At 51.1% G+C, this 22943-nt stretch overlaps 2 protein-coding genes and 1 pseudogene across 13 annotated transcripts; 2 read left to right on the top strand and 1 right to left on the bottom strand.

The window, feature by feature from the left end:
• Window positions 1-1175: 1175 nt before the first annotated feature.
• Window positions 1176-7521, top strand: COMMD4 (COMM domain containing 4). 4 transcript variants are annotated; one of them, XM_059656622.1, is made up of 8 exons: window positions 1176-1309; window positions 5474-5545; window positions 5744-5809; window positions 5978-6017; window positions 6296-6415; window positions 6582-6662; window positions 6983-7159; window positions 7244-7521. In XM_059656622.1, the coding sequence occupies exons 1-8, from the start codon at window positions 1307-1309 to the stop codon at window positions 7282-7284; spliced, it is 600 nt and encodes a 199-aa protein (XP_059512605.1). In that variant the 5' UTR covers window positions 1176-1306; the 3' UTR covers window positions 7285-7521. The 4 variants fall into 4 exon arrangements, with proteins under 4 accessions (XP_059512605.1, XP_059512614.1, XP_059512624.1 ...); XM_059656641.1 differs by having other exon boundaries at window positions 1284-1309; window positions 5474-5559; XM_059656651.1 differs by lacking the exon at window positions 1176-1309 and adding an exon at window positions 2073-2285.
• A 5773-nt stretch (window positions 7522-13294) lies between these two features.
• On the bottom strand, window positions 13295-15583 carry LOC132231462 (small nuclear ribonucleoprotein-associated protein B-like; annotated as a pseudogene).
• Window positions 14090-22705, top strand: NEIL1 (nei like DNA glycosylase 1). Of its 9 annotated transcripts, none has more exons than XM_059656478.1 (10): window positions 14105-14584; window positions 15749-16200; window positions 20166-20300; window positions 20394-20457; window positions 20711-20810; window positions 21184-21311; window positions 21666-21693; window positions 21859-21920; window positions 22090-22252; window positions 22414-22705. In XM_059656478.1, exons 2-10 carry the CDS (start codon window positions 15767-15769, stop codon window positions 22428-22430), a joined length of 1131 nt encoding a protein of 376 aa, XP_059512461.1. In that variant the 5' UTR covers window positions 14105-14584; window positions 15749-15766; the 3' UTR covers window positions 22431-22705. The 9 variants fall into 9 exon arrangements, 8 of the variants coding, with proteins under 8 accessions (XP_059512475.1, XP_059512512.1, XP_059512450.1 ...); XM_059656485.1 differs by having other exon boundaries at window positions 14114-14584; window positions 20181-20300; XR_009447582.1 differs by lacking the exon at window positions 21859-21920 and having other exon boundaries at window positions 14099-14584.
• The last annotated feature ends 238 nt before the right edge of the window (window positions 22706-22943 follow it).

Genomic DNA, 22943 nt, shown 5'->3' with positions numbered 1-22943 from the left:
GGGAGGCAGTGTTGTTTTAACTCTTCAAGTGAATATTGGAAACTTAAGTTTTCCTAGACCATCTAACTAATGCAATTTAAAACAAACATTTTTTCTCCCATTTATCGGGAAAATTTAAGATAAAATATCTAACATTAGTGAAGCCCTAGGGAAAGAGCGCTCCTGAATGTTAGGTCTGATCAAAGAATTGAATCAATGCCCCCTCCCCTGGGAACTGACCTTTAGGCCACTTCACAATGGACAGTCCACTTGCTTAGACCACATTCCACTTCCTAAGATCATTATCTCTCCCCTCCAGCGTTTCCCAGAATCTGGACCTGCACAGAGAATTCTCTGCCCAGAGAAAGCCCACCTAGAGTCCTTTAAAAACCTCTGACTCTCTGTCTTCTGGGGCTGGTGCCATTTGGAGGCTCAGCCCATCTGGGTTTCCAGATGACCTAATACATTCATAATTCTTTACCCCTTTTGGCCTCGAGCATTCCTCTTTCGGTGACCCTAACACTAAACTTGTTATTTGTTACCGCCCTCTTTCCTAGGCAACTAGGGGGTTCATCAAAATGAAAGAAATTACGCAGGCATTTAAGGAGATGCCCAGGGTACTGATAATGTTTTCTTATATGGGTGCCAGTGACATGGGGTGCACAGTTCATGAAAATTCATTAAGCTTTGTACTTACGTACAATTTTCTGAATGTGTATCATATTGTAATCACGTTTTTAAAATATGGCTTTCGCCACAGCCCACACCTAGGGCTGTGCTTGCCGTGGAGATGGTGGAAATGACCTGAGGCCCCTCCCAAGGGAATGACATTAAGTTCCAGACCCGGCTCCCGGGCGCCTGACCCCTTAACTCGAACAAATTAAATGGCTTCCGCTCCCTATTTTCTGCTGTTTTGAGTGCCTCGGTTAACCGGAGAAGGTGCCGGCCATTTGCCGGGAGGGTTTCTGGAAAGACCCTGGCCTTCAGCCCGGCGGCAGCTCCCGGTGGGGCGACCTGCCCCGTCCGGTCCGAGGAGGCCCCGCCCCTCCCCGCCCGCCCGCCCGCCCGGTCCGAGGAGGCCCCGCCCCGCCCCGCCCCGCCCGGTCCGAGGAGGCCCCGCCCCTCCCCGCCCCACCCGGTCCGAGGAGGCCCCGCCCCGCCCGGTCCGAGGAGGCCCCGCCCCGCCCCGCCCCGCCCGGTCCGAGGAGGCCCCGCCCCGCCCGGTCCGAGGAGGCCCCGCCCCGCCCCGCCCCGCCCGCGCCACGTGATCTCCACGTTCTCCGACCCGGAGCTACAGGGAGAAGGTCCGGCCGGGCTTCCTGGCGCTATGGTGAGGGAAAGGGGGTACGAGGCCGCGGATGCTGGGCGGGCAGGGCAGGGTCCCCCAGATCTCGTGGCTGCCCCTTCGGAAGGGTGAGGCGCGGGTGCGAGGAGATGGGAAAGCCGCGCTGGCACCTCGGCAAACCCTTGGGTGCAGTCGTGCGGGCCGCCGACTCCGCAGCCCGGTGGGAGTCCCGGGCGCTTCTTCGGCGAGAAAGAGGCAGGCCTGAGGGCCGGCGGGGCTGTGGCCGGTTCGGAGTGGTAGTGCCACAGTTGCTCGCTGCAGCCCTCCCGTCCCAGGGCTTGAGCAAGAACTGGCCGAGAATCACGCTCAGCCTCGCCCTGACCGGTTTGGCTCAGTGGACAGAGCGTGTGGGCCTGGATCCCAGGTTCCGTTCTGGCCAAGGGAATGGACCTGAGCTGCAGGCTCCACCGGCCTGGTCTGGGCAGGCGACCAGGGATGTGTCCCTCTCACATGGATGTTTCTCTCTCCCTCCCTCCCCTCCATTCTCTCTAAAAATGAATGGAAAATATCTTAGGTGAGGAATAACAACAACAAAAGAAATTAGGCTCAGTCTGATTCTTCGCTGTGAAGCTCGATCTCTCTTTCCAGAGCCAGCAAGGAGTTTGGGTTGGGACCGAGGGGAAGATACCCAACTGCACCCTGAGCAGAGTGATAGGAAAGCAATCTGAGGCCTGGGCCAGGAAGAAAGCTGGCTCCTTGCAGTGCAGTTTGTGTACTAGGGCTTAGGGGGCAGGGGGGTGGGGGCTGTTCTTCAGACAGGGACGGGCACACTCACAGACCTCAGGGGTTAGAGAGCGGGGCTCCCTAGGAATGAATGCATGACCCCAACTGGAAGGGTATAAACCGGAGGTTAGTGAAAGATGAGGCTGGACCGGTAAGCAAAGACCAGAGCTTGCTGGGTCTTAAGAGCCACATTTGGACTTTAAGAAGAGGGCACTGGCAAGTTAGGAAGATCCTTTTGGTCAGTTTGTGGAGGGAGCAGGAAGGGAGCAGAGAGCGCAGGCTGGGGCAGCAAGACCCCCAGGAGATGGTGGTGACCTGAATTAGGGTGGAAAGAGTGGAGATAGAAGTGGCGGGGAGTTAGCAGGGCTCAGGGATTAAGTGCATGAAGAAAAAGGAGAGGGAGGTGTTTGGGTTTGGTTCCCAGGTGGTTGTGCTCAGTGGAGTTGGAAACTCAGTAGGGGAAGCAGGTTTCAGTGGGAAGAGCATTACAGTATGGAGTTTGTTCCCAGCCCAGTAGAGATGTGGAAAGATGGACATGTATATTGCTGTGGGTTAGAACTTTGCCAGGCAATAAGGACAACTGATCAGGGGAATGGAGGATACTGGCAAGACATGATTGACAGAGTGGATTTGCATTCTAACAGAGGAACGGATAAATAACAAAACATGATATGTGCTGTGGAGATTAAGCAGGAAACATAAGCAGTATAGTAGAGTGATTTTTATTTTTTAACAGCTTTATTGAGAACCACACATGTGTAAATATACAGTTCAATATATTTTGACATGTATGGCTCATGAAAATGTTATCAGGATCAAGCTAATGAACACACCCACTGGCCCCTGAAATTTCCTTGTGTAAGGGGCTATTTTATTTTTTTAATTAATAAATCTTTATTGTTCAGATTATTACAGATGTTCCTCTTTTTTCCCCCCATAGCTCCCCTCCACCTGGTTCCCACCCCACCCCATGCCCTTACCCCCCAACACTGTCCTCATCCATAGGTGTAAGATTTTTGTCCAATCTCTTCCCGCACCCGCCACACCCCCTTCCCCCCAAGAATTGTCAGTTCACTCCCTTTCTATGCCCCTGCTTCTATTATATTCACCAGTTTATTCTGACTTAATTTTTAGGTTCATTTGTTGATAGGTATTTATTTGTTGTCACTGTATTGTTCATAGATTTTATCTTTACCTTTTTCTTCTTCTTCCTCTTCTTAAAGAATATCCTCCAGCATTTCATATAATACTGCTTTGGTGGTGATGAACTCCTTTAGCTTTTTCTTGTCTGTGAAGTTCTTTATCTGACTTTTAATTCTAAATGATAGCTTTGCTGGGTAGAGTAATCTTGGTTGTAGGTTCTTGCTATTCATCACTTTGAATATTTCTTGCCACTCCCTTCTGGCCTGCATGGTTTCTGTTGAGAAATCGGTTGACAGTCGTATGGGTATTCCCTTGTAGGTAACTGACTTTCTTTCTCTTGCTGCTTTTAAGATTCTCTCTTTGTCTTTTGCTCTTGGCATTTTAATTCTGATGTGTCTTGGTGTGGTCCTCTTTGGATTCCTTTTGTTTGGGGTTCTCTTCACTTCCTGGACTTGTAAGTCTATTCCTTTCATCAGGTAGGGAAAGTTTTCTGTCATGATTTCTTCTAATAGGCTTTCAGTATCTTGCTCTCTCTCTCTCTTCTTCTGGCACCCCGATAATTCGGATGTTGGTATGTTTGAAGTTGTCCCACAGGCTCCTTACACTATCTTCATATTTTTGGATTCTTTTTTCGTTTTGCTTTTCCGGTTGGGTGTTTTTTGCTTCTTCATACTTCAAATCTTTGACTTGATTCTTGGGATCCTCTCGTCTGCTGTTGGATCTCTGTATATTATTCTTTATTTCAGGCAGTGTATGTTTAATTTCTGACTGGTCCTTTTCCATTTTTTTGGCATTCTCCTTAAGATCCTCGAAGGTCTCACTAAGTTCCTCGGAGGTTCGTAGGAGGTTCTTGAGTAGCCTTATAACTGTGGTTCTGAACTCTATGTCCTCCATTAGTTTGCTTTCCTCCCTTTCTTTCATTTGTGATATGTTTCTTTGTCTTCGCATTTTTGGCTGACTGTGAGGACCCGCTGTGTCTACAGTGGAAGAACTGCTGTGCTGGAGGCACCCTTATGGGGTAGGACTTGCTTCAGTGGGGCTTTGGTGCTCACTGAGTCTGCCTCTTGTGTGTGTCCCTTATGGATGTGAGGAGTTGAAATCTGGTATCTGACCAGGGGTACCCTGGCTCCTGGATCTCCAAGTCAACCACTGTGTGAGTCCACCCAGCAGGAGCTACAGTGATATCAGCAGATTTCTCCTCTTTGTTTGGAATTTGGAAGTTTTGGAGCTTTCTGACCCAACTGCAGTTAGATTAGGCTGCAAAAGCCGAGGTGATTCCTTTGTGCCGCTGAGCACAGCTTGGGAGGGGATGTAATTTGAGTGGGACGGGGTCTCAGAGAATCGCCATTGTGGGCAAACAGCAATGGCTGTCGTCTCCGCGACTCCTCGTGACTCCGCGTCTCTGCAGTCCAGCACCCCCACAGCAACAGTGATTCCTGCAAGCAGCTCTGCGAGAAAAACCCCCCTCACTTTCCAAACCGCTGCAAGACAGTCCAGTTTCTCCCCGTAGGAGTCTGGGACCCCAGACTCTTCGCCTTAAAGGAGCTCAGTGCGTTCGAGAGCTTGTATCCCCTTCCAATTGAAAAAAACCGCGCACCCAGGTGCAGCCGCCTAGCGCGCGCTTCTGTACCTCTGTTCTTGGCGCCTCTGCACCTCCTACCCGGTCTCAGTGCGCTTCTTTCTTTCCTTCTGGTTGTAGAACTTCCACTCGGCCAGCTTTCCCGTGGTTCTGGATGATAGCTGTTTTGTTTTATAGTTGTAGTTTCGATGTTGTTGTGGGGGGCAGCACACACAGGTTTATACCTTATGCCGCCATCTTGGTTCTCCTCTGTAAGGGGCTATTTTAGAAAGTATGATCAGAAAAGGGCCATCAGAAGAGGTGTCATTTGAGCAGAGATCTGAATGAAGTAAGAGAGCAAGCAAACCATAAGGACAAAGGTGGGAGAGTGCCTGGTGTAACAGGAACAGTAGGGAGGCCAGTGTGGCTGGAGCCAGGGAGGAAAAAGAAATGAGAGAGGTCACTGGCTGTGAGGCCAGGGACTTTATTTTGTTCTGTGGGATCTACCACAGAGGAGGCACCCAGTCAATGTTTGCTGAACAGATGAATGCCTGGGACAGGCATCAGAACAAAGTTTGGTGGCAGGGTGGGTCAGGGAGGGGCTTCTCTCAACAGCCTGATAATCAGGGAGATCAAGTGGCTCCCTGAGAAACAGTAGTGTGGGAGACACCTGGCCACACCTCACCCCTCCTTCAAGCCTGACCACTTGTCTCACTCCCTTGCAGAGGTTCCGGTTCTGTGGTGATCTGGACTGTCCTGACTGGGTCCTGGCGGAGATCAGCACACTTGCCAAGATTGTTGAGTGCACAGGGTCATCTTGGGGGTCTGGGGGACAGAGGGATTGGGGATGGGGACCCTGGGAGTCGAGGGTCTGGGCCTCAGTGCTCTCAGCCCATCCTAGCATGCCGTGTGACTGCTCACATGGATAACCTTGTGAGCAGCCCCCAGCATGGAGGGATGAGGGCCATCGGGCTGATGTTGGGCCTTCCCTCCAGTCCTCCGTGAAGCTGAGGCTGCTGTGCGGTCAGGTGCTGCAGGAGCTTCTGGGGCAGGGGATGGATGTGAGTGCCTGGTCCAGCACCCCTTGTCCCACAACCCTAAGAGTGCACCAAACCCAGGGAAGTGGGTGATCAGCCTCCTGCCCATCGTTACCACAGGATCCAGGCGATTGGGGGTAAAGGGGTGGCAAGCAGGGGTCTGGCACCCTTACAGGCCTCCTTTCCCCACAGTACGAGAAGGTCCAGAAGCTCACTGCTGATGCCAGGTTTGGTGAGTACCCCACTGAGTCCTCGGACTTTGGGCAACTCTGGCTACTCGGCCTGGGACTTGGTACAGAGACCCCTTTATCCAGCAGCTCACCTTGACCCACCTGCCTCAGCAGAGGAACCTGAGGAGAAGACATTGACAATCTACCCCCAGTGTCCTCTGCCAGCAGTAGCAATGCTCATGGCTCCAGAAGGCCTGGGGCTCTGAGCTGAAGATACTAGGGCAACAAGGAGGTAGCTGGGGCTATAGTGACTCCTCCTACCCCCCATGGGTCTCCCCAGAGTTGGGCGATGTGAAAGCCACTGTGGCAGTACTGAGTTTCATCCTCTCCAGTGCGGCCAAGCATAGCGTCGATGGCGAGTCCTTGTCCAGTGAATTGCAGCAGCTGGGGTTGCCTAAAGGTATGGGGAACTGGGCAGGCCAAGGGCTGCCATGAGATGCACCCTGGCCAGACCATGTGACCATGAGATGCACCCTGCCCTTTCTGGGCCAGGAGCCTGATACCTGCCCTCTGAGCAGCCCTAGCAGCCACTTGCTTACCTCAGGGGACCTCCATTCTGCCTCCAGAGCACGCAGCCAGCCTGTGTCGCTGTTATGAGGAGAAGCAAAGCCCCCTGCAGGAGTACTTGAGGGCCTGCAGTTTGCGTGGTGAGTGTGAAGTCAGTCAAGGTGCGGTTTGGGGTCTATTCTAGAAGGTACATGTAGCATGGGATGTGCTTGTTCTCAGAAGGTTTACTCGTGGTCACATGTCACAATCACAGAGCCAGGGCTTCTGACTCCAGCCAGATTTCTTTCTTCTGAGATCTGTGGATCTGAGAAGCCACTGTGACCTGAGCTCCCAGTTATTGAGCACATGCTGTGGGTCAGAGGTCAAAGGAAGAAGAGCTTCCCCAAAGCCATACAACCTGAAGGGCTGAGGACTGTGTGGCTCACCTGCATGAGCCTGAGAGCCTTACGCTGTCTCTCAGTAAATAGGCTGGCAGGCACGGGCTGGCGGGTAGACTACATCATGAGCTCCAGCCTGCTACAGTCCGTGGAAGAGCCGATGGTACACCTGCGGCTGGAGGTGGCAGCTGCCCCAGAGGCCCCAGCCCAACTTGTTGCCCTATCCCTCTCAGCAGACAAGTTCCAGGTCCTCCTGGCAGGTAAGGCTCAGCTATACCTGGAGAGGTTAGGGCCCTCTCAGATCCCACCTGACAGCTGTCCACTGCTTACCTCTTCGCTGGCAGAACTGAAGCAGGCCCAGACCCTGATGAGCTCCCTGGGCTGAGGAGAAGAGTGTTGGTGGCCCACATGGAGCTGCCCTACCCGAGTGAAGTTGTTGCCCTCGAACTTCTCTTCAGGACCCTGGAGGCCTGACCTCCTGGATCTCTGGCTTTCTAGGTTCCTACTTGAAAATTCAGCATAGCGATCCTGAGAACTTTTCCAGAATTGTCTTCCCTCCCCCATAAAAGATACTTGTTGATGGTTTTCCCAAGCAGGAAAAATAAACAGAAGTGTAAAGGAATGTGTGCATATGTTTTTTTTAGATTCAGATCAAAGGTTTTTGTGAGCCAAGTGACTGGCGAATCCCCCATTTTCTCTTTTCAACTGCTGATTGAGGCAGGTCAGGGGCGCGGTAGATGGAGGACCAAAACGGAACCCAAATCTGTAGATGGGAGAAATCAGGGTTCTAGCCCCTAGTCCTGTGATGCTCTTGGCTCTGCCCTCCCTGTGTGGTCTGGTCCTTAGGCTGGCAGCAAGTGGTGGCCCCAGTGCCAGATGCCCAAATAGAGAAAGAGCTCTTATCTACCTGCCATCTTCGTTAGAAAGAGAGAAGGGCCCGTGCCCAAACCACTCACTGGCAAGAGTGGTTATGGACTGAATGTGCCCCCTCCCTCAATTCATTTGTTGAACCCCTAACTCCCAGTGAGATGGTTTCAGGCAGTGGGGTGTTTGGGAGGTAATTATGTTTCGATGAGGTCAAGAGAGTGGGACCCTTATGCTGTGCCCTTTTCAGTTCCCTTATAAGAAGAGAAAGACAGACACTCTCCACACCCATGTGCCAAGGAAAGGCCTCATTCTCACACAGCAAGAAGACAGCTGTCTTACCAGGATCTGAATCTGCTATGTCCTTGATCTTGGACTTCCAAAAATTATGGAACTAGAGATAGATGTCTGTTGTTATAGCAGCCTGAGCAGAGTAAAACAAATGGCCTCCCAGGACTGGCTTAAACCAACCAGGGCTCCTGGTAGGAAAGACTGATTCCAAGGCTGGGGGAGGGAGAGTACAAGGTGAGCCTGTAACATCTTGGGAAGCAAAGAATAATGAGTCATGTCAAAGAGCCAGCTGGTCAAAGACTGCATAGTTGAAGCATCCAAAGGATAAGGACTGACTCTGTTCCTGACTTATGCTTCTGGAATAATGGAGCAAATAAACTTTTCCTGATTCCTCCACTAAGTTCAGCTAAAATCCTTAGACATTACGTATAAAACAATCCATAAGATCTCTGTCTTGCTGAACCTGGTTCTTTGGCTAGAGAGAGCAGGCGTTTTTTTTTTGTTTTTTATCCTCACCTGAGGATATTTTTTCCATTGCTTTCAGAGAGAGAGGAAGGGAGGAGGGGAAGGAGAGAGAGAGCTAGACAGACATTGATGTGAGAGAGACACAACATACTTTGTCATGTTTTTCAGTTCCTGAGGATCATAGCCAGTCTCCCTTCTCTCTACTTTCAGAAACGTGGATTTTCTTTTTGCTTCATGTATCTTGAGCTGGGTGCTAGAGAAGCTAGCACAGAGACAAAAAAAAAAAAAAAAATCCCCAACAAAAGCCTGCTCTCTCTCCCTGGCTGATGTGCTCAATGGTTAGAGCATCTGCCCTGTCACTAAAAGGTCGTGGGTTCGATTCCCAATTGAGGGCACATACCTGGGTTGTTCGCTTCCCACCCTGGTCAGGGTGCATGCAGTGGGTACCCAGTTGATGTGTCTTGCTCACATTGATGTCTCTGTCTATCTCCTTACCTTTCTTACTCCTTTCCTTCCACTCTCTGAAAAGCAATGGAAAAAATATCTCAGATGAGGACTTTTTAAAAAAGCCTGCTCTCTCTAGCCAAAGGACCAAGTTCAGCAAGACAGAAATCTTACAGAAGCAGCTTCCAGCCACACACACAAGCACAGCTGCTCTTCCACCTACCAGCAGAGGCTGAGTAGGGGCCTAGATTCCCAAGGCAGGAAGGAGGCATTTCCCCCTTTCCCCACTGGCACTGTGTCAGAAGAGACCTACTTTACATGAGACAGTTAAGATCCAGAGTCATAATATAAACATCCAGGATTCAATTATAAAATCATTCATACCAAGAACCTAGAAAATCTCAACTTGCATGAGAAGACAACCAATACCAACATTAAGATGACTCAGATGTTAGAATTCTATGTCAAATATTTCTAAGCAGCCATCATAAAAATGCTTCAAGCCTCAGCAAAGAAATAGAAGATAAAAAGAACCAGAGAATTTTTAGAACTGAGAGCTAAATAACCAAAGTAAAATCTCAGTGGATGGACTTAACAGCAGAAGAAAGATCAATAGAAATTACCCAATGTGGACAGCAGAGAGAAAATAGCATGGGAATACACCCACAACACCTCGGGGACCTGTAGGACTATAACAAAAGATCTCATACTCATGTCATCACAGTGTTCCAGAAAGTGAAGAGAAAGAGGGTGGGACATAAAAGTATTGAAATAATGGCTGAAAAACTCCCCAATATGGCACAAGACAAACCTACAGAGTTAAGCAGAACGGACCCCACATAGATCAAACCCAGAGGAACCCATGCCAAGATATATCATAACCAAACTTCGGAAAACTAAAGGAAAGAAAGCTTGAAAGCAGCAAGAGAGAAGTGACACCTCACCTATAAGGGGGAAACAATTAGAATTGGATTTCTCATCAGAAATCAGGCCAGAAGGAGGAAGCACAGCATTTTTCAGGCCCTGAAAGAAAAGTGTCAACCCAGAATCCTGTATTCAGTGAAAATTACCTCAAGAATAAAAAGGGAAATCAAGACATTCTCAGATGAAAGGTATAATTAATATAATGTGTTACCAGCAGACCTAACCTAAAAATAAAAAGGGTATAGGAGCATCTCTAAATAGAAGGGAAATGATGAAAGAAGGAATCTTTTTTTTTTTTTTTAAATATATTTTATTGATTTTTTTTTACAGAGAGGAAGGGAGAGAGATAGAGAGTCAGAAACATCGATGAGAGAGAAACATCGATCAGCTGCCTCCTGCACATCTCCCACTGGGGATGTGCCCGCAACCCAGGTACATGCCCTTGACCGGAATCGAACCTGGGACCCTTCAGTCCGCAGGCCGACGCTCTATCCACTGAGCCAAACCGGTTCCGTTAAAGAAGGAATCTTGAAAAGAGTAAAAATATACAGTAGACTTCTATGTTATCACAGAATCCCGCAGACACTTCTCTCATTGCATTAGTAAAAATGAGTAACAATGCATTGTAACTTTTTATTGACTCATTTGCCTCTTTTCCCAGCCTGAGTTTCTTAAGGATGAGAATTGTGTTCCATAGTTGAATAGCCCCAATGCCTAATAAAATACTCTTTCAGTAATGGGGGTGGGTTGGGGTAGGGAGGGATATGGACTGCAATGGATTTAAAGATGTTGAGTGTAAAAAATTAAAATCTGAGTCCAAAAAAATAAATAAATAAAAATAAAATCTGAGTCCATAAAAAGTCCCTGCACCCTCCAAAGGAAGAAAAATCACACCCACAAATCAATCCTAATTTGTCATCATTGGATGTTGTTCTTGCACCAAATTCTTAGTCTGAAAATTGATCATTAAATGAAAGGAATTTAAAATTTATCCTTTTTTTGCATTTCAGCATAACCATATAGCCCTAGTCAATGAGGTAAAGTTCTTCTTTACAAAAAAATTCCAACTAATGTTGACGGAATAACAGAATTAGAAAATAACCATTCTGTGACTCCTAATTAAGTACTTGATTGAGGCAGGATTATCAAGGATGCTAAAGTCATATGGTAAAAGGTGATATGAAACTGGATATTTCGGATACTAAGAATAACTTTTTAAGAAAATACATAATCCTTGGTTGGACTCTGCCTTGAACAAATAGCTATAAAAGACATTTTGGGAACAAGTAGAGAAATTTGAATGTGAATTAGGTGTTAGATGATGTTAAGAAGTTATTGTTGCCGAAACCGGTTTGGCTCAGTGGATAGAGCGTCGGCCTTCGGACTGAGGGGTCCCAGGTTCGATTGCGGTCAAGGGCATGTACCTGGGTTGCGGGCACATCCCCAGTGGGAGATGTGCAGGAGGCAGCTGATCGATGTTTCTCTCTCATCGATGTTTCTAACTCTCTATCTCTCTCCCTTCCTCTCTGTAAAAAATCAATAAAATATATTTTTAAAAAAAAGAAGTTATTGTTAATTTTATTAGGTATGATAAAGGCAGAGATTTTCAGTGTGCCGAGGCATGCTGGTGTGCTGCAATAATTTTTAAAACATGCAATTCCAGCCCTAGCCAGTTTGGCTCAGTGGATAGAGCATCAGCCTGCAGACTCAAGGGTCCCAGGTTCGATTCCCTTCAAGGACACATGCCTGGGTTTTGGGCTTGCTCCCCAGTAGGGGGCATGCATTAGGCAGCCGATCAACAATTCTCTCTCATCACTGATGTTTCTTTCCCTCTTCCTTCCTCTCTGAATTCAATAAAAGTATATTTCAAAACAAAGCCATGCAATTCCTGCTATTTAGTCAGGGCACTGACCTCTTTTCCTTTAGATTGTCAAATTAAAACATGACAACAGCCAATACAACAATAGCCATCCAGTGTGAATGAATCAATGTTAAACCTATTTTTTGTCAGATTGGAAAAAATACACTTTTTGGTGTGACAGAATTTTCGTAATTAATGTGTGCCATGAGATGAAAAAAGTTGAAAATCACTGGATAAATGTATTGTGGCTTTGTAGGAAATTGCTTTTTAGAGATGCATGTTGAAATATTAGGGATGAAATGTCATAATTTGTCTAATTTACTTTAAAATACTTCTCCCAAAATAAATGAATTAATAGATGAAGGAAGGAAGAGGCAGAAGTCCTAGTATGAAGGGCGCAGATCATGACTATTGGTCAGGCACACTTAGGAAGAAACTTACAGAGGCCTCCTGAGGCCTGACCTGACCTTGCTTGGTCTGTCCTCACCTCCCAGCACTCTCCCAGTTACACTTCAGCCACACAGGCCTTCTTTCAATGAGCCCATTGCTTTCCTTCCTCCAGGCCTTTGCACTGGCCATTCCTTTCATCTGGCATATTGTATATATATATATATATATATATATATATATATATATATATATATATATATATCTTAAGATTTTATTATAAATTTACTAGGGGCCCAGTGCACGAAATTCGTGCACTGGGTGTGGGGGGGGGGGGAGTGTCCCTCAGCCCAGCCTTCCCCCTCTCACATACTGGGAGCCCTCAGGCGTTGACCCCCATCACTCTCCAATCGCAGGATTGGCCCCTTGCCCAGGCCTGACGCCTCTGGCCTAGGCATCCGGCCTGGGCAGCGGGGACCAGCAGCTGCAGCGGCCCCGAGATCGTGGGCTCCACTTTAGGCCCAGGCAAGGGACCCCTAGCTCCCGGGACTGCCAGCTTCGACGGTGCCCAGCTCCCATTGCCGGCTCCAACCCTACTTCCTGCTATCACTGGCCAGGGCGGAAAAGGCACCTGATTCTCTGATCATGGCTGGGGGGCAGGGCAAAGGCGGCCCCAGGGCCGCCTTTGCCCTGCCCCCCAGCTCTTAGCTCCCCCCTGGGTTTCTGATCACTGTCAGTGGCAGGGGGCTTCTTCCTGCTTTCCCTTTCGCCTCCCTGCATTGTGCCTACATATGCAAATTAACCGGCATCTTGTTGGCAGTTAACTGTCAATCTTAGTTGGCAGTTAATTTGCATATAGCCCTGATTAGCCAATGAAATTGGCTCGTACGCCAATTACCATTTTTCTCTTTTATTAGTGTTGATTTCACAGGCCACATGGAAATAAAAGGACTATGAACAGTACCTTGAGAAACAGCTGAGGAAGGCCAAGATGGGCGCATTCCCTGAGGAGGGCCCCTGTGAGGGAAACCAAACAATCTGTTGAGACTCCAACAGCGTAAGAAACAAATAGGTCTGTGGTAACATGGCCCTGGGGAACTGGGCCCATGCCTCTGTGAAGCTACTTCCATAACTCTGTGGCCAGGGGTCAAAGAAGTCCTCACATTCCTAGGGGAGGGGGCTGCATTCCAGGAGGGGACATGCCCACTGAAGTACCTCCTCCAGGAGGATACCCTTAGGGGGACCAGTGAGAAGCCTCATACCAAGAGGTGGGACCATCATGCCTGGAGGGGTGTCCCTCAGCCCATAGGTGGGGAAGGACCCCCATGGCCAGGTCTGTACTGGGTTAGGGCCCCTGCAATACTGGCAGTGGCGGCAGCTGCAACAGTGCCTCTTGCAGAGTTGGGATGGCCCCATGGACTGGCCTGGCATGTCCTGCAGACACCTGGGGCATGGGAACACCAGGTAGGATGCCTTTGCCAGCAGCCTTACCAATCCCCGGGCCCCCAATAGCTCCAGCAAGTGGCACTAGGGCAATGCCAGCATCTTTGGGAGGAGGTCCCTCTACTGTCATTGAGACCAAGTTTTCCCTTTGAAGCCGCTCCAGACTGAGTACTCACTTCTCTTTCTGCTTGACTTATTGAACTCATCTCAATCACGTTGGATCAAATGCATATGCTTGTCGAAAACCTTGTGAAGGTGCCAGTATAGTACCATTCTGCAGGGTGCACCTCATCCTGTAGTCAGTGTGCTGCATGCAGCATCTTGCTGCTCTTGCCCACAGCCGTGTTGGGGGCTCCGATTCCCCTAGCATGTGCCAGCCCCACTCTTTGCTGGCTACTTCTGAGGTCTCAGCCTGTCACTGCAGAGAGACCCTACCCCCACAGAACCACCTGTCGTGGGTTCTGCTTTCTCGCCTGTTTTTTGTTGCTTGGCTGCATTTCTTACCCACAGGCGGTAATAATTCTGTTTATAAGTTATGTGTGACTGTGCGTTGATACTTAGTGCCACCACTGGGTCCCCAGGGCCTGCGTTTATCGCGCACCTGCGTGCTCCCTGCGCACATCTGGCAGGAGCCTCTGCTTAGGGACAGGGATGCTGTTTCAGGCTGGGAGTGCTGACCTGTCACTAGCCTGGTGACTTCTCCAGCCACGGACAGCTGCGACGCAGGACCTCGGACCTCACCCCGGATCCCGCAGGCGCCATCTTCCCAGCCAGGTGACTGCCCCAAAGCCTTTCCTACACCCCGGACTCTCAGCTCCGGGACCCCAACCCGAAGGCCTGGGCCCCTGCCCCAGGAACTACATTTCCCAGCGGGCGCTGGAGCAGCAACCGGTTTGGGATGTGCTCTTCAGCACGGCTCCGCCCCTCGACTGCAACCCCCTAGTGGCCGCAGGTTGGCGGAGAGGGACGTGGGGCGCAGGTAACCCGGCGGGAGACGGCTTCCGGGGTGCGTACCGCAGACTGAAGAGAGGATGGGATTTGGCGGCTTTGGGGAGGAAGGGAGCCAGGGTGTACCGAGGACAGGCAGCGGGAGTGAGTGACAAGGATTGGGGGAGCGAGCCAGAGTGCCCGCCCTCAGCAGAACTAGGAATCTGGGCCTTCACCTTTTCCAGCAGCGCGAACCCTCTCGAGTGCCGGGTCCCAGACTGCTTGAAGGTATGGGAGGGGAAAGGAGTCTGCCCTGGCTAAAGGGCCCCTCTGCCCGACCACATCTGCGCCTTCGATCCCTCAGCGTCTCGGGGGTGTGTGGGGGGCAGGGAGGGGAGGGGGGGGGGGTTAGCGGCAAGCTCCCCTCCTCAGCCAGGTGGCCAGGGGTAAGGAGAGGAGGTGGAGCAGGTTCCCCTTGGGCCTAAGCGCCGAGCAGGGCGTGTCCTGTTCGATCCTGGACCTTTAGCCTGGAGCTCTGCGAGACCTTCCAGGCGCAGACGTACCTAGAGACATCTGCATCCCCTCCTCCTGTCCTGACTCGTCCTCACTGCCAGCTGAGCCTCTCTGAACGTTAGTTTTCCCAGCTCCCAACTCCCAGGTGCGGTCATGCTCATTCCCTCAGGGATTATGACAACAGATGAGGTCGGTTCTGAGCGGTGCGGTGAACAAGCTGAGCTTTCACTGGAGAGGTAGAGGCAGACAACAGCCAATTTCAGATTTGGGAGTGCCATGAAGAAAAGAAAACGTGTCTGGTGGCGGCTGGGGTGGAGAGGCTACTTCGGAAGGGTGACCAGGGAGGGTGGCTCAAGTGCTCCGAGACTGAAGGGACAGCAGGGGCAAAGGCGTGGGGGTGAGAGAGCAGTGCGCTTGGAGCAAGTGAGTGAGGGGGAGCCTGGGAAGAAATGAGATGACAACATGGGCCCAGGAAGGATCTGGATTTTATTCTAAAAGCAGCGAGGGTTCATGGGAGGTTAATAAAGGCACTCACGCTCTCCCAGCCTGAACTTACCAGTGCCATGGGCTTTCTCAGCATTTTCAGTTGGGGGCCAAGGGCTGTGGCCAGGCCAGCAGAATTTTCTGCCAAACCCAGCTGTCCATGATCCCCTGATTGGCAGGGCCCTCCTTTGTGAAATGGGGGTGATGAATCCTCTCTCACAAGGTGCACACCTGTTCTAACTTGCAGCCATCCTCCCCACACAAAATGCCTGAGGGCCCTGAGCTGCATCTGGCCAGCCAGTTTGTGAACGAGGCATGCAGGGGGCTGGTGTTTGGCGGGTGTGTGGAGAAGTCACCCATCAGCCGCAACCCTGAGGTGCCCTTTGAGAGCAGTGCCTACTACATCTCAGCCTCAGCCCGTGGCAAGGAGCTTCGATTGACACTGAGCCCCCTGCCTGGGGCCCAGCCCCCACAGGAGCCACTGGCCCTCATCTTCCACTTTGGCATGTCTGGATCCTTCCAGCTGGCACCCAGCAATGCATTACCACCCCATGCCCATCTGCGCTTTTACACGGCTCCTCCTGGTCCCCAACTCACCCTCTGCTTCGTGGACATCCGCCGCTTTGGCCACTGGGAGCTCACAGGCGAGTGGCAACCAGGCCGCGGGCCATGTGTCTTGCTGGAGTATGAACAGTTCAGGTAGGTGAGGGGCAAGTCCCAGACCCTTCTGAGCCTCCCTTCCTTCCTCTGTAGACCAAGACAGTGTATTTCCCTGGAGACAGCTCCCTGAACTAATGGATATGAAAACCCAAAACTGATATGGGAGGAGGTAGGGGTGAGGTGAATAGGTAGGCATGCCCTGAAGACATAGACAGTTACTGTGAGAGCTGAGGCTGGATCAGTGCCCCACACTGCTTCTTGGTGCCCTCAGGAGGCCCTTAGAAAGGTAGAGGGTTTTAACAACATAAAAGAAGGGAGGCTGAGCCGGAAGGAAGGTTTTCAAGGTAGTGGGGAGGGAACTGCCTAATGACATGGTTTCTGAATCAGGTTTTGTGGTCTCCCACATTGTCTGCCCACTGGTCTGTGTCTCATCATCTCCTCACTGACTGTCTTCTACCTGGGATGTGATGCAGGTCACTTACGATGGCAGTGTCAGCCACTTTTCTTCCTCTAAAGAGGAAATGTGTATGAGTCTCTGTTTTGTGCCAGGCCCCGCTATAGGTGTTGGGGTACAGCAGAGATCAAGGGCTGAAGTTCAGGCAGGGCAGGGAAGACAAGGAAACAAACTAAATTAATTCATATAGACACATTTCTAAAAAATCCAAATCCAAGTGGGAGAGAATGACTTTTGGCCAGGAAGGGGGTAAGGGGAGGCACATTAGGAAAGATCACATTCTAGGAAGTGACATTTGAGCTGAGACCTGCTTGAGAGCCAGCCCATGCAAAGCTCCAGAGCAGTGGTTCCCAACGTGGGGCACACAACTCATAGGGGGCAACTTGATTTTTAAGGGGGCAACTTGAGAATGAATTAACAGTGAATCTGGTATTTCTTATGGTTCTAGGGGCTCATATACAGTATATAAATATATATTGACATATTTGTGCATTTCAGTTATGTTTTGAAACTTTATTTGCAATTTTTTCCATATCACTTCATATTATTATTTTTAAAACAATTTCTTAGTGATTTCATCCTCAGTACTTCAACTGTCCTTTCATTCTTTTATTTTTCTCTTTCATGGATGCCATGTTCTTTGGAAGCTTGTTTAGGCCAAGTTAGTGGCCTTTTAGGCTTCCTCCACGTCAATAATAAGAATTATTTCACAGGGGAGGGGGGAGAGGCACCAGGATTTTAGAGATGCTCAGGTGGGGCATGGCTAAAAAAAGGTTGGGAACCACTGCTCTAGAGGAAGAACATTCAAACTGACCAGCACCACAGATGCAAAGGCCTGGAGCACATTTGGTAGATCCTCCCTTCCTTGGGGACTGCCCACCTTCACTTGACCCTTAGGAGACTTAGCTGCCCACTGTGGGTCAGGGCATGTCTGGTGCCACAGGAGGCAGTTGACTCCTGGCCTTCCTAGACAGGACCCCAAGTGCACCCACAGGGAAACATCTGTGGCCTTGGATTCCTCCACTCACCTCTCCTGGGGAAGAAATCACTAAGAAATTGTTTTAAAAATCCTATCTAATAAAAGAGAAACATGGTAATTAGCCATACGTCCGCTACCCTTCCCATTGGCTAATCAGGGTGATATGCAAATTAACTGCCAGCCAAGATGGCAGCCGGCAGCCAGACAGCTTGAAGCGAACGTGAGACTTGCTTGCTTCAGTGACGGAGGAAACCAACGTTCCCCGCCTGCCTTGCCGGCCTCTGAGCTTGCAGTTTGAAACACTGTTACAAATATAGAAGCTAAACAAAACCCCAGAAACCTGCTTTCAGCTAGCCGGGATCTCAGAGCTGGAGTTGTTATAGTGTTTCAATTATAGAACCCAAACAAACCAGATACCTGCTTTCAGCAGCAGAGGCCTCAGAGCTGGAGCCAGAGCTAAAGCTGGCCCAGAATAAAAAAGAAAAAAAGAAAAAACGGAGCAGTTGGGAGCTTCAGTCACCCACCAGCCTGAAAACAGCCCTCAGCCCCTCACCCAGACTGGCCAGGCACCCCAGTGGGGACCCCCACCCTGAAGGGGGTGTGACCAGCTGCAAACAGCCATCATCCCCTCACCCAGGCTGGCCAGACACCCCAGTGGTGACCCCCCACCCTGATCCAGGACACCCTTCAGGGCAAACCAGCCACCCCCCACCCATGCACCAGGCCTCTATCCTATATAGTAAAAGGGTAATATGCCTCCCAGCACCAGGATCAGCGGAGCCACGAGGTCTCTCGGCACCAGGATTAGCAGAGCCGAGAGGCCTCCTGGCACCGGGATCATTGTGACAGGGGGCAGTGCCCAAACCCCCTGATTACCCTGCGGCTCTGTGTGTGACAGGGGGCGGGGCCACAACCTCCCTATCCGCCCTGCTCTGTTCATGACAGGGGAAGGCACCCCAACCCCCTGATCAACCCTGCTCTGTGCCTGATAGGGGGAGCTCCCCAACCCCCTGATCACCCTGCAACTCTGTGTGTGACAGGGTGCGGCGCCCCAACCCCCTCCCCCCCTACGGGCCCTGCTCTGTGTGTGATGGGGTAGAGCCATAACCTCCCCATCGGCCCTGCCCTGAGTGTGACAGGGGGGAGCTCCTCAACCCCCTGATCGGCCCTGCTCTGTGCGTGACAGGGTACGGAGCCCCAACCCCCCTAATGGGCCCTGCTCTGTGCCTGACAGGGGGTGGCGCCACAACCTCCCCATCGACCCTGCCTTGAGTGTGACAGGGGGCAGTGCCCCAACCCCCCAATTGGCCCTACCCTGAGCGTGACTGAGGGTGGCATCGCAACCTCCGGAACCGCCCTGCTCTGTGCATGACAGGGGGCGGCGCCCCAACTCCCCAGTCAGCCCTGCTCTGAGCCCGACCAGGGGCTGCACCTAGGGATTGGACCTGCCCTCTGCCACCCGGGAGTAGGCCTAAGCCAGCAGGTCGTTATCTCCCGAGGGGTCCCAGACCCCCCCCCCACCCGAGTGCACAAATTTTTGTGCACCAGGCCTCTAGTAATAATATGAAGTGATATGGAAAAAATTGCAAATAAAGTTTCAAAACATAGAGGACTGAAATGCACAAATATGTCAATATATATTTATATACAGTATATGAGGCCCCTAGAACCATAAGAAATACCAAAGATTCACTATTAATTCATTCTCAAGTTGCTCCCCTTAAAAATCAAGTTGCCCCCCTATGGGTTGTGTGCCCCACATTGGGAACCACTGCTCTAGAGAGCTGCATGGCTGGCTCTCAGGTTAACTCTTTGCCAGCTGGCTCTGAGGTTTCTCTCACAGAATGAGCATCTCAGTTATTTTCTTGGTCCTATAAGCTGGGGAGCCTTCAGAGAGCTAGTCACCAGGCTAACCTTCTGCTCTTTCTTTTACCCCAGAACTGTCTTCTGGTCCCTGTTTCAGATGCTTCTCAGGCCCATCACTGAGTCAGTCTTGCCATGACCCTTTTCCACAAAGAAACAAGATACATTTCTTCTTCACAATGTTGAGGAGAGACCCATGACCTTAGAGGTGGGGCAAGGATTGCTGGAGCCCTTACTCCCACGCACTTGCTGGGTGAACTAGTACTAGCCTCATAAAATCTTTAGGTCTGGAGAAGAATTGACTCTTCAATGTTAACTCTTCGTATCTAAACATTCAGAAGTCCTAGATAGGGAGCTGTAGATTGTAGGCACACCTGAAGTCCTGTGATCACCTTGCTTTCAAAAATGCCTGGAGTCTGGTATCCTCTGGTGGCATTCACACAACAGATAAGACTCGTGTATTCCCTTGAACTCGTTGCTTTTGATCGGAATTTTTCACCTTTGTAATGAATTAAAATTCCATATTCTCATTTAACAGATAGGGAAACTGAGGTTATCCCTGCCAAAATAGCACTGAGGCTTGGAAAAGGGAAACTGAGACTCCCAATTTCCTTCCCCTTATACCGAGGAGCAGGTTCTCCCAGTTCCTATCCCTCATCCATGGCAAGGAGGGGGGATGGGAGGGGAGAATGGGTCTCATGTGCCCAGACCGTGTCCCTCCAGGGAGAATGTGTTACGAAACCTGGCAGACAAGGTCTTTGACCGGCCCATCTGTGAGGCCCTCTTGGACCAGAGGTTCTTCAATGGCATTGGCAACTACCTGCGGGCAGAGATTCTATACAGGTTAGCATGCAGGCCATGGGCACAAGGGCTGGGTTAGCTGGGTGCCCACATTCCCACTGCTTAATATGTTTCTCTCTTTCTACCCCACTGTAGGCTGAGGATACCCCCCTTTGAGAAGGCCCGCACTGTTCTGGAGGCACTGAAGCAGCACAGGCTGGTGAGGGTGCAGGGGAGGAAGGCACACTCACCTACCAGTGAGGCCTGATAGGATTATGGGCTGGGTCTGGTGTCTCGTGTAACCCAAGCAGCTGTTAGTTTTTCCTTCTCTATAATGTGTGTGTGTGTGTGTGTGTGTGTGTGTGTGTGTTGGGGAGGAGGGGAATGAACCGTCTCTGAGTCCTGCCAAGCTCAGAGGAGGTCTGCTCCTGACGGATCAGCTGCCTTCTGAGTGGCTTCTGCCCCTTTTCCAGAGCCCCAAGTTGACCCTGAGCCAGAAGATCAAGGCCAAGCTGCAGAACCCAGATCTGCTGGAGCTGTGCCACTCAGTGCCCAAGGAAGTGGTCCAGCTGGGTGAGGCCCGGGAGCCAAAAATGGCCAACTACCTGTGTTGGCATATTGTATAACCCTGGGACAGTTGCTGCCCTTCTCAGGGCCTGGTTCCCTGCCTGGGGAATGGAAGTTTGTAGACCTAGTTGTTGCTAAATGGACTAGGCCTCCTCACTTGTCAGGTGTCTGTCCTCCAAGCTACCCATGAGGCAGGCAGGGCAAGGATTATTAACCCCACTCCAGGATGAGCAAGCCATGGCCCAGAGTGGAGAAGAGGTCACACAGCTGGAGAAGGGAGAGCCTTGGCCCCTGACTTAGTCCATCAGGCTCCCCCTCCCCTCCCAGCCTCAGTCTGCCCTCTAGCCCTCTAACCTCTGTCTGGCTCCTCTGTCCACAGGCGGCAAGGGCTATGGGCAAGCGAGAGGGGAGGAGGATTTTGCACCCTTTCGAGCCTGGCTGCGGTGCTATGGCACGGTGGGCATGCGCTCCCTGCGGGACCGGCACGGCCGTACCATCTGGTTCCAGGTTTGGGTCCTAATGCTCACACAGGCAAACAGAAATCCCAAAGAGGGGTCACAGCCAGGCAGGCGATGGGATCTCTATCTAGACCCCCAAGTTCACACTGTCCCTGAGGGTCTCTAAGCCTTCCCTATGTTATGCCTCTCCCCTCCTCTGAATCCCAGGGTCCCAGCTAGTAGAGCAGCACAAGGCAGGGTGGCCTTGATGTTGGCTCTGACCTGGCAGGGAGTGGGCAGTGAGAGGCTTCCTAGGGGAGGATTACAGTAACCTGGAAAGATAGGTGTGAGTCCTGCTTCTCCAAGGGAAAACGACCCCTGTCCCAACCGGGCTGATTCCTGAATATTCCCTGTTCCATTTTAGGGGGATCCTGGACCTCTGGCACCCAAAGGTAAGGTACTCCTAATGCAGTAAGCTAAGAAAGCAGAAAGGATATGTTGCCCGCAAGGGTTTCAGCAGTCTCTGGTGCCCACTCCAAGAGTCACCCCAAAGTGGGAGTCTGGAGAAAGGGCCCAAGGCCATAGGACCTTGCAACCCCAGCATCAGTGTCCTTCAGGGGGCAAGTCCCATAAGAAGAAATCCAGCAGAGCACAGCGGGGTCCTGAGGATGGAGTGGAGGTATGGCTCCCTGCTCCTAACTCTTCCCTGAAATCTCCCCTGCCCTGGCCAGACCTCCCAAACCAGACTTTTGGACAACTGTCTTCTGTTAACAATGGGGGGCGATGGTGGGTCCTAACCAACCTCTGAGCTGCTCAGTATCTCAGGAGCCTGTCTCTCCTCTATCCAGGATCATCCGCCCCCAAGCAAGGCCCCTTCCAGGACACGAAGGGTATGGAGAGGCCTTCCTGAGCAAACAACAGCCCAGCAGCCTGAGGGTACCAGCCTCCAAGACCCAAAAGTCCCCCCAATCACTGAGAAAGGGAAGAGGAGAGGGCGAAGGGCCAACTCAGGTGGGCCTTCCTGAGCATTTTCCTCTGGAGATGGAAGGGGCACCACCAAACGGGGCTTTCCAGAAGGAAAGGATGGCAGCACGGGCAGAGGTTACTTGTGGAAAGGAAGGCTGTCCGGGCAATCTTCAACCTGGGGTCTGAGTTGCCTGTCCTCCCCATAGGCTGCTGCAGACCTTAAAAGATAGACTGCCATCCCATCTTTGGAGCCTGAGGAGACCTCAGCCTCTTAGCAGGAGGATCTCCTTGCTTGCACCTATCCCTTCCTGCTGCCTTGCCTTGGATCTGGGGGCTTGTGTGGCTTTCTAGAAGCATGCAACAGGTTAAAGGGGCTAGATGCCTGTGACCTTGTGGCTGTTCCCCACATAACTATGTTTTTAATTGTGTCCACCATCCCCATTTTTTAAGCCCATGTGAAAAATGCTGTATTTTTAAAAATATAAATTGGTAAACTTCTTGGGCTGGCCAAGTTAGTTAGGCCTGTTGCCTGGCCCCGAGTATAAGAGGCCAACTCCTCAGCAAGGCAAACTGGGCTCCGTCACAGTCCTCAAGGTCCTGGCTCTCATAGGATAGTCTGCCTCTTCAGGGACAGCCCTCACAGGTGGTGCAGAGACCCCTCTCAGGAAGCCCAGGCTCCATAGCTCCTCCAGTCCAGGATTCCTCAGGGCCTGGGGTTGCTCCCCAGCCTGGCCAA

This window comes from Myotis daubentonii, chromosome 1, assembly GCF_963259705.1.
Source record: "Myotis daubentonii chromosome 1, mMyoDau2.1, whole genome shotgun sequence".
In the NCBI taxonomy this organism is placed as follows: Eukaryota; Metazoa; Chordata; class Mammalia; order Chiroptera; family Vespertilionidae; genus Myotis; species Myotis daubentonii.
Note: the sequence above shows the minus strand (reverse complement) of the source record. Positions and strands in the feature narration are given on the sequence as shown.

What these genes read in the sequence shown, in the direction of transcription:
- COMMD4 (XM_059656651.1), top strand. Translation starts at nt 2,139, where the DNA reads ATGCATGACCCCAACTGGAAGGGTATAAACCGGAGGTTAGTGAAAGAT. An exon ending in AAGTTAGGAAGATCCTTTTG is followed by an intron (nt 2,286 to 5,473) that starts GTCAGTTTGTGG and finishes ACTCCCTTGCAG; the next exon opens with AGGTTCCGGTTCTGTGGTGA. An exon ending in GAGGGCCTGCAGTTTGCGTG is followed by an intron (nt 6,663 to 6,982) that starts GTGAGTGTGAAG and finishes GCTGTCTCTCAG; the next exon opens with TAAATAGGCTGGCAGGCACG.
- NEIL1 (XM_059656467.1), top strand. Translation starts at nt 15,767, where the DNA reads ATGCCTGAGGGCCCTGAGCTGCATCTGGCCAGCCAGTTTGTGAACGAG. An exon ending in CGGGCAGAGATTCTATACAG is followed by an intron (nt 20,301 to 20,393) that starts GTTAGCATGCAG and finishes ACCCCACTGTAG; the next exon opens with GCTGAGGATACCCCCCTTTG. An exon ending in TGGACCTCTGGCACCCAAAG is followed by an intron (nt 21,694 to 21,858) that starts GTAAGGTACTCC and finishes AGTGTCCTTCAG; the next exon opens with GGGGCAAGTCCCATAAGAAG.